The sequence below is a fragment of the Verticillium alfalfae genome, genomic scaffold, assembly GCF_000150825.1.
Source record: "Verticillium alfalfae VaMs.102 supercont1.5 genomic scaffold, whole genome shotgun sequence".
Lineage (NCBI taxonomy): Eukaryota > Fungi > Ascomycota > Sordariomycetes > Glomerellales > Plectosphaerellaceae > Verticillium > Verticillium alfalfae.
The window spans coordinates 2,213,744-2,223,393 of record NW_003315034.1 but is presented as its reverse complement, the minus strand read 5'-3'; the positions used below and the strand labels follow the sequence as shown (position 1 = coordinate 2,223,393).

The 9,650-nt window shown below is 54.0% G+C and overlaps 2 protein-coding genes across 2 annotated transcripts; both read right to left on the bottom strand.

Annotated features, from left to right (window-relative positions):
• Window positions 1–2,299: 2,299 nt before the first annotated feature.
• On the bottom strand, window positions 2,300–4,793 carry VDBG_05003 (predicted protein; the record flags this gene model as incomplete). Its single annotated transcript, XM_003005351.1, has 5 exons — window positions 2,300–3,069; window positions 3,321–3,361; window positions 3,456–4,116; window positions 4,254–4,497; window positions 4,590–4,793. 5 exons carry the CDS (start codon window positions 4,791–4,793, stop codon window positions 2,300–2,302), a joined length of 1,920 nt encoding a protein of 639 aa, XP_003005397.1.
• A 2,841-nt stretch (window positions 4,794–7,634) lies between these two features.
• VDBG_05002 (predicted protein) lies at window positions 7,635–8,968 on the bottom strand (the record flags this gene model as incomplete). Its single annotated transcript, XM_003005350.1, has 3 exons — window positions 7,635–8,010; window positions 8,280–8,904; window positions 8,965–8,968. The coding sequence occupies 3 exons, from the start codon at window positions 8,966–8,968 to the stop codon at window positions 7,635–7,637; spliced, it is 1,005 nt and encodes a 334-aa protein (XP_003005396.1).
• Window positions 8,969–9,650: the final 682 nt, after the last annotated feature.

Genomic DNA, 9,650 nt, shown 5'->3' with positions numbered 1-9,650 from the left:
TTCTGATTCCACCCTCCAACACAGCGTCTCACTGAAACCCAAGGCGGTGTGACCGCCCAGCCGAAGAACAACGGACCTGTTGTTCGCCCATCACGGCCTCTTTCCTGCACTTTCCTCCGTCTTTGGGTTCATCCGGCATCTGCAGCGGCCGCGTTCGGCTTGGGGCTGTCTGTGCCGTGGAGAATGATCGTCAGTGCCATCCCACGTTGGCTGCACGAGCTAGCGGGAGTCGAATTTCAATCACCCTGTATCGACCTACGAAACGGGCGCTCCTTCACGTCTGATGAAAAAGGGGGTTCCGCTCGTTCGGGCCGTTCAGACCAGCAGAGTCTATTTGTTCAACCTCGAAGGAAAGCTCTTGTGAAGTCTGAGAAATTGTGTCCACTCCAACGGAGGCTACGTCCGCGCCTGTGTCGCTTTCGAAATCATTACGAGGGTCGCAATGTTAGAATGGACCCGCCGGTGGTGGAGGCCGTTTTCTTTCTCTTGTGCCAGTTCTGCTAGTGAGCCACAAAGGAGGCAGCGGCCTGGACAGGAAAAGAAACCCAGGAACACACGGACGCCTCTCGCCCCGCATTCTTGAGGAACCCCTTTTCTTCTGACGCCTCGACCACGGCCAACCTGGTCAATCCGGGCGCCTCTGCAACCATTGGGTCTTGGGACCCTTGCTGACTGGCAGCTTGGCTATCGATAGCCGCCGCCACACTGCTTGTCGAAATGGGGTCAGCAACCGCCTGTAGCGCTTTTCACGCCTGCTGACCAGTCCGCTCTAACCAGGCTGAACGTGAGGAAGATGACAGTCACGATCGGATCACCCCACCGCCCCTGAAGCGAGATCTACGATATCTATTGCGACACCTCAGACAAGCGCCAACCAACGATGGCCATGGCCCCGCGGTTTACTTCCACCATGTATTGCCCATGGCCGTTTGAAACGATCAGCAACCCCCAGGTAATTTTTCGACACTACGGAAATCAGCCTTGGTTTGTGCCAATAGCTCTTATTGAGTTCAAAAAGGACGCCCACCTTGACCGCCTCTGTGCTCGGAATGAGGCCAGGCTTGAGAATTGAATGCAGAATATGGCGGCGTGCACAGGTCTGATTTTTGCTTGTCAGGCGCTGGCTGATGCATCGCGAGTGAACACAATCTAAGGCGAGATGCCGCTATGCTCGTCCCGAGCCCTCGTCCCATACCCTGTGCCCAGGCATCACAGCGACCCAAGACAAGTCCACGCGTCGACCAGCCGAGACCAATCCTGATCGTGCTCACTTCTGAGAGTGCATTTCGTCGCGTCATTGTCCGACGAACTTAGTGTGATACTTGGATCTTATTTGGCCCCGCGTTTTCCTGATGGTTTGGCATATGTCAGTGCTCAACGCCCGGCCCCGATGGTTTGGGTGCTACCCTCCTTGTTTCTCAGGAATGCATTCCGTGAAAGAATTATACAGGAATATCATGATGTGTTGAATGAATTGACAAGCATTAAGTACTCCTGACACCATGCTCGCGCCGCTTTCTGAGATGTTACACTCGGCGAGTGCACACCATGCTTGGGGATCCATCTGCGCTGAGGCAACCGTCGTCGTATCCAAAAGCCGGCAATGGCACATGCCGGTGTTGTAAAGAGATCAAACCGAAAGAAGCTTCTCCAAAGCCAACGCAAGATCCAGAATCTCCCCTCAAGCCCTTCCCAGATCTATAGAACATGGGCCGAAACACAACATTTACCAGCCAACGACGATTCCATCTGACCCCCCCCCCCCTTCCCCCCAGGGATGTGCGTGTCGCGACCACGTTTCATCTTGCTCCTTCCGACGACTCACGACCTCCGCCCCGCCTCCACGGTGAACGTCTCAGCCAAAAGGAATAACAATGACTCGACAGCCCAGGCAAACAAGGAGCCTTCTTCCTGACGCGGCACTATATTCTATCTATTTTGGCTTTCTATGCACCTTCACCTTGTGAAGGAGTATGAACCTAAGAACGGACGCGCGTGGCCGACAGAAAAGTCAACCGCCGAATGGGATGATAGGGCTGGGCGGGGTTCCTTCGGACGAGACGCACCCGACTCACGGACGTCGTAGTGTGACCTTGCAGTGACGCAAGGGGAGGATATGTGTGGAAATAATCCGGCTGGCGGTTCAAGGGCGAATCATACGACCGAGGGCAGGACTCCAGTGAAGATCCGAACAGCCAGCCCGGATATCGTCCGGTCCTCGAGACACATTGTATGTCTTTGTCAATATAGGCAGCCGGCATGGTCCTGGGAAGCCATACACGGCGTGATTTTGCTCTTCTCAGCTTGGCCCTCCGCCAAGGGAAAAGTCGAAGAGACCACCGCCAAAGTCAACTATATTCATAGACCCTCCCGTACTTTCAAGGGTCCCAGAACTGCGATGAAGAAGTTCTGGCGCTATGGTGTCAGGCTGTGGAAGAGTAGACTGCGATACCTCTCCATAATTTGCCTGCTCAATGTGCTCGTTCGGAACATCCATGAGAAAGCTTTGTGATGGGATTAGATGGGTTCCAAGATGCTGGAACGCTGCATCCGTGGTTGGCGCAACAGCAGTTACTTGTCCGGGAAGGGGTATTGAGGCTGTGGTCAGGAGATCGAGGTTTTCTACCGCCATGGACATCATCCTTACCGAGGGACTGTGGACGATTCTGACGTCATGGGATAGCTCTTGGCCAGGTCCATCGGCCAGTCTTTTGAGCATCAGGACGACTTTCGTCATTTCCCCTGATACTGTAAACTTGTCCTCCGACATCTTTGGCTCGGGTGGTAAGTCTTCTTCTGCCCTCGCTGAAGTGCCTGTTGAAGCTGGGATCTTGCCAGCGTGTGCAGTGTCAAACAGATACGGCAAAAAGTCACGTAGCACCTTCTGTGTGCTGATGGTGATAGCCTTTTCGAACATGGCCCGACTCGACGACGCTGGCGAGGGTAGCAGCTCGGCTGCGGACGCTTTCCCTAAAGGGTGAGGCTTCTCGTTGACTGTTTCCTGTGCGGTGGCGGATACTATTTCGTCATGAATTCTCATCTCATGAGAGGTGATCGCGTATCCGATAGCTTCAATCGAGATATGGGCTTCAACTGACGCTTTGTTTTAGTAAAGGGATGAGGACTCGGCAGTGTCGGGTTCTTACAAGGATGATCTGGCGGATCAGAGTCGGGAAACAGGATAGTGTACACTTTTTTCCAGAGTTCTTCGGCCCAAGCAAGTCACCGTTCGGGCACCCGAGGACGCTTTCTGGCGGCTTGTTTGATGGCTAATTCGACCTCGGACCACTGTTTATTTTCCATGATGTGTTTCGACGAACCACTCTTTTCCTGGGTTGTATGAATAGATTGAAGGTGTTCCCTGTAGCAGCCTGTTAGTGGGATTAATTACCAGACGCTTACTCTCCTGAATTGTACAACAGCCAGCGAGCTCTGGCATGGGAGACCAAACTTACCTCCATATATATCGCGGTCGATTTCCCCTGGGATAGCAGGCAGAGCTCACGGTTTGTCTCTCGCCTCTAGAAAATTTCCAGTAATAAGGGCAAGGCCATGGCAGATCCTCTGCGGGCGTTTTGTGCTTCCCTGAGGTTTCTGAAGTAGCCTCATTGCCGTCGCCCTCGCCCTCGCTGTTGCCAGCCCTCTCCTCGCTGTTGCCAGCCCTCTCCTTGCTGTTGCCAGCCGCCCTCTCCTTGCTGTTGCCGGCCCTCTCCTCGCCTTTCCCAGATTGTTTCTGACGCTTCCTGCTATGAAGATCGTCTGTATTTCGAGGCCTTTTAGGGCCAGCTGAGGATGTGTCTTTGCCGGAATCGGCTGGTTGCAACGAGGTGGGCGTCTCTTCCAAGTCGTTACAGGGGTGACGGCTCTGACCGTCAGTGTGTGGTGTGCCATGATAGACGGATCCTGAGGCCTCGGCATCCGAAACCTCATCGGTCTCTGTTACCGAATCATCGATTGGTGATGTGCTCTGGAGTGTGAAGTCACCGGGGGCTTCTAGAAACCGTTGCTCACGTACTGGAAGCTGCTGTATCGACGCAATCAACTTCTCAGCAAACTTAAGATCGTTCTTGTAGACCTTTCGTAGGACCGTAGCGAGCGACCCCCCGTGTCTCCATCCTGAGAGAAATCATCATCTATGACAGAAGGGCAGCCGTCGTCTTCAATCTGAAGAGACCCCAAAGTCGCAGACGAGGCTGCTTCTGAGTGTTTATGTTCCGATTTGGCCGTCGGTGGTGTGAGTGGCTGTTGGAGACCTTTGACAACTTGGGTACCGAGTCCCGGCGGCTTTGGAATTTCCTGCATGGCTGATGAGTCTTCTATTTTGGAAACGAAATCGTCAAATCCACTTGTTAACTTCCGGTACTGGCTTCTGTTGTCGATCTGCTGGCCCGTGTAGACTATCATCGACGATGTACGTCGTTGCGCAGGAATCACTTGTGTGATGCTGCGTTCTGGGTACAGATCTCCGGCCTGGACGTGGGGACGACTTGCGATAGTCTGCAGCAGGTGTAAGATATCAGAACAGTGCAATCGCTCATCGTGAGCGTTCGGGGCAGTGTTGCGATCGTGAATTGGGACACTGGACATACCTTGGTGACATGATCATCTTGATTCAAGAAGATGTGCTGAAGTACGCATCCTATGGGATCATCTTTGATGGGTTGTTTGACATACTTTGTTACTTCTGACGAAAACGCGTATTGGCAGTCAGGATGCAACTTGTGAGGGCGGTATGATACGACTGGGCTCATACGAAACAACTTGCGAGGGCGGTGTGGTGTGATTTGGCTCATCTTGTCTGAAGCACATCGGCGCGTCTAGCCTCGAGGTAGGTCAGATGCTGTGTTCTGAGGAAAGATAGGAATTGAGATTGCAGATTATATTGAGCAGACGAAAAGGCTAGTAATATGATTATTTCTCCCCGCATTTGCAGTAAACTACCTGACTTTCTCGAAGCCTGGCGATTAATTTCCACTTCCTGGTGTACAGAAAGAAGCAAGAACCAAATTGGGCTCACTTCGCAGGTGGCCGGCATTGTTGTCCATCAGCACGATCTAAGTTTCACTCGGCAGGTCCAGTGACGTCGTTCCTCCAGTGACGGTACGCCTAGGATGCATTTCTCGACGACGTTGAGTAAAAAGGACAAGCACTCTTGGACATCTCTCTCTCCTGAAAACTTTTCAGTCCTTGCGTCAGATCCCCGCCCTTGCATGCTCAATGCTGCAGTCGTTTTCCGTATCGCTCATGGCCTAAGAACTGCCTGGCGTCGATAAATACGTAACGATTGATGTGCGCTAAGTGATGGGTGAGGGAGCGGAGAGGGTACCGCCCCCAAGTTTCTTCTTCTGTATCCATTCCCATGAAGCCGAGAAATCCTGGTCTTTGCAGGCGATAGCACCACATCCATCCATTACTCAGTAGCCTATTACCCAGCACAAGCTCCGAAGCCTCTCCATTTAGAGAGGAACACGCGATGGGCTTCAGCCGGGATGAGACGCCACTGGCGCATGGTTCGCCAACTGTAGACCCGCATATCACCGACAGTATATGCCCCGTCTTTGTGTACATCTTTTTTGAGGAGATGATAATTCATTATCTATTCATGTAGGAGATGAGACTGGTATCCTCATTTATCTGATACTAGCCGACCATAAGTTGAACCACTCTACGGGTGGTGTCCCATATACCACTGCTTTGAATAATTGGACTTCCCATGGATCTACACGTTCTTGATAGTATTTTTACGTCGGAGATAGACTACAGCAGTCTGAATGGGTTACTTCGGTACCCAATTTCGGTGCCAAGGTTCGGAAGTTGGTCGAGATTTAGTTCTAAAGGCCTCCCTTGGTCATGGATAGTAGAGCAACACAGAACATGGTTATGCATGTGTTTGTGTTTGGGCGGGGGTGAGAGGGCGAGGCGGCTTACGTCGACACGAGCTGACACCTTTTCGCTGGCATTGCCTATGGCGAGCTTGGAGACCACGACCGACTTTCTCTCTGGCGCCGAAGTCTTGGGATGCAGACATCCCCCGAGGCAATGGACAACATCTCTGAGTGATTTTAGTCGAGCACGGCCTCGGGCATGCTGTATTCATCGTCTTGAAGGGCCTTGTAGCTAAGCGGACAACTTCACTGCTCGGCACGCCAAATCGTGTTCGTGTTTTCTTGAAATAACCGGGTCCGGGCACTGCCCCCCATCGAAGCCCGAACCACGTTGGACAATAGGGGAGCTCAACAAGTCAAACAAGACGACATGAGTTTGTGGACCAGCCCTGGACATAATTCAAGGGATTCGGTGTTCTTCAAAAGCGGAGGCAAGCGGCCCAGCGAGTACAACCTTGACCTTCCGCTTCTTGCGCAGAATTGTTGGATGATGTGCCCCAGGCTGGCGGTTCATCAACATAGATGATTAGCTGCCTTATCTAGCTACAGTATGTTCCCCTGCTAAACCCCACCTTGCGAGGGTGCGGAAATGCGGCTGAAAAAAAGAGGGATGCCAGAAACCGACAGACTCTTCGGGCTGGATACTTGTCGAGGGGCTTCACGTGCGTGGTATGATATTCCGCAGATGAGTACAAAGCTCTGGATGACTGACCTCAAGGAAGTAAGGAGGGCTTCGGAATTTGGTCTTGTTGTGGCTTCCAAATGCAATGAAGCGAGACTCCCATGCCCGGTCCAGACTGTGCATACGATGGGAGGGCCTTGTCGCCGTATTCACTCCTCTGACCATTTTGCCAACTCAACCTCGCTAAATATCACAACAAGTGCAAAGGACTCTAGACATCCTGAAGACGTTGACTGAATCGTCCTTTCCATGCAGGCGTCATCTTCAGTGTCGCAGGGCTCTCAATTTGCAGCACCCAACATGCGGCTTGGGCCAGTCTTGCTGCACTTTGCTGCCATTGGCAACATCATTGGTAACGCTACGACATTTGAGGCAGTCGAGTGCATACTCTACTGGATGGCACATAGGCATAAGAGTGTCACGTTGCAAAACAACCATCTTCAGTATCATGACGTACTCGAAACGTCATACGATCACCCCTAAGATGTGCCGTTGTTAGATGATGACGACCTGTTGCTCCACGCTCCATGGCCGTGCAATTCGAACATCACAGCAGAAGAAGTAAGCGAAGAAGGCGAGTGCACATATCGCGTTTCCAACAAAGCCAGCCTTGGCCTGGCAAACTCACTGGTCCCGTACCCTTCCGAATCAGTAGGCATCTCGCTTGATGGGTCCGAAAACACACTTATGATCTTCGACGACACCTTCACTGAGATGCTTTATGGGTCCTGGCTTACAGCCTGGGCTACGCACCCGAAAATCGCCGAGGGGGAGACTGTCGCGGGGGATCTCAAACCTGATGATCTCTCCGGCCCTCTCGCATCCGTTTCGAATGCGTATGTCAGTAACATGGCCTACTTCACGACCCAGTGCGATTCGTGCTACAGGCTCCGATTCGCAGCAGGCCTTGGGCACCGTCCACCGCCGCGTGGTTCACTACGTCGTGAACCTTCGCTACACCATGTACCCTGGCTCCCTGCTCCTTCTCAGCGCCGTCTTCTGCATCGTCGTGCGTGGCGGACGAGGCGGGAGAAGCGGTGGAAGAACGCGCAGCTGCCGCTGGTGCTTCAGAGCTTGAAGCTCCCGGAGAGCGAAGTGGCGGTGATGATGGACTTGTCGCATATGGAAGACATGGCGAGGGAGAGGATGGTGAGGCTCGTGGACAATAGAGATGGACTGGGGCGGATGCTGAGGGTTGAGGAGGAGGGCGTGCCGCTGCGACGAATGGCGAGGCAGGCGGATGACGAGCGCGACACTTGACGTTTGATGGGTTCGGTGATGATCAGAGGAGCTGACGGCTGGATAATTAGGCGATCGAGTCGACTGACGGTTGGATCTCGTGGTGGTCGTAATATGGTTTGTGTGTTGGGTAGCATTCTGGGGTCAGTCACATGGGAGGAGGAACAGGTGATGGGGATCTCGTCGAGGCCAGGTCGTGCATTTCTTGATTCGGCGCAGTATTACTAATGATGGTTCAGAATAGTATGAAGTAGACATTTCGTAAATTTGGTCGTCATCATAGCCTAATCCGAACCCATGCCAGAGATCATTCTCCCGCTCTATCCATGAATTCGTACAGGCGAGTGCCAGCGCTATAAATCACAGCGCTTCGCTAGAAACAACAGAGAAAGAACTAGAACGCTTATCAGAAGGAAAAGAACAAGCGCGCTTAGGCTTAGTAGTATCGCACGCGATCATATCCGCGATCGTACCCACGGTCGCTCCCACTGCCCTGATACCCATCGTCAATGTATTCTCTTTCCCGCCGCCTGTCGTGAATCATGATGCGCATGCGGTCCTCTTCGCGCTCTTCTCTTGGCGGCGCAGGCATGATCCGCGGCGGCGACCGCCTCGGCGCGTCGACGTAGCGAAATGTTTCGTACTCGGGCTGTTGCGGCTGCGGAACGGGGACGGGCACGCGGACGGGAACAATCTTCTCGCGCTCAATGTAGACTTCGCGCGAGTGACTCCCGCTGTGGCGCGAGTGGGACCTGCGACGGCGGCGCTTCTTCTCGACGGGGTCGACGTCGACGGCTATGACTTCGATGCCCGGCTCTGGGGAGGGGGGGCAGACGGGTGGCGGCGGTGGCGGCGGTGGCGGTAGGGGCTCGCAGACGGGCGGAGGAGGCGGAGGCGGCTCGACAACGAAAGGAGGCGGCGGCGTGGCAGGCCTGCAGATAACAGGAGGCGGCGTGGGAGGCCTGTAGATGACGGGGGGCGGCGGCGGCGGGGGGACGAATGTAGTTCGACGAGTGCGAACGACGGAACGATCGTAGGTTGGGGGATCAAGATACAGGCGCTTCTTAGTGCGCGCGTAGTCGTAGTCCCGTGAAGGTGCTGCGTCATGGCATGTCAGTTGTCAAAGGTTTTCATCGTAAAAAAAGAGCTCATACGCACCCATTTTGACGGCTGAGACGGTTAAGCGGCGTCTAGGTCGTTGCTGGGGCTGAGAGTTGTGATGCGGTGAGCGCTTGCAGTGTTCTGCGATCTAGATACGCCGAGGCCGACACTGAAGGAGGAACCGTGATCTTGGGAGAGAAGGGGAACAAGAATAGTGGAAAGGATTGACGATCGCTGAGGGGCGATCCTCTGCTAGACGATCAGTCAAAGTTCGGTCGAGGGGTCGATGGAAGACGTGGAGTTGGGACGATGGGAAGATGCGAATCAGCGAAAGGCGAGGGGCATCGAAGCGATAAATACCCTCCCCTCCTCCCCTCCTCGACCTACGAACACGAGCATTCTGCCTAGCCACGGCAATGGGTTCCAAACCAGGCCAGCCGTCCCAGCGACCGCCGGTTAGTGCTGAGGAGCCAAACTTGCCGACAGGTCTGGCCCCTGTTCCCGCCCAGTCGAGTTTGAGCCAGTCGCATTCTCTCAAGGCAGAAAAGAGGCCTGGATGGCAGGCCGATTGGGCCATCGAGGCCTTATGACGCCAGAGACGCACGTCACGCTGAAATCAAGATTCAGCGCCCAAAGTAGCCTCTCCACCACTTTACTTGCATAACCCCTGCTCTCTGCCAGCCTTCTGTCCAGTCGGACCAGATACCAGGGGCCACCCCTGCATCCCGCCTGACCGTGACCGC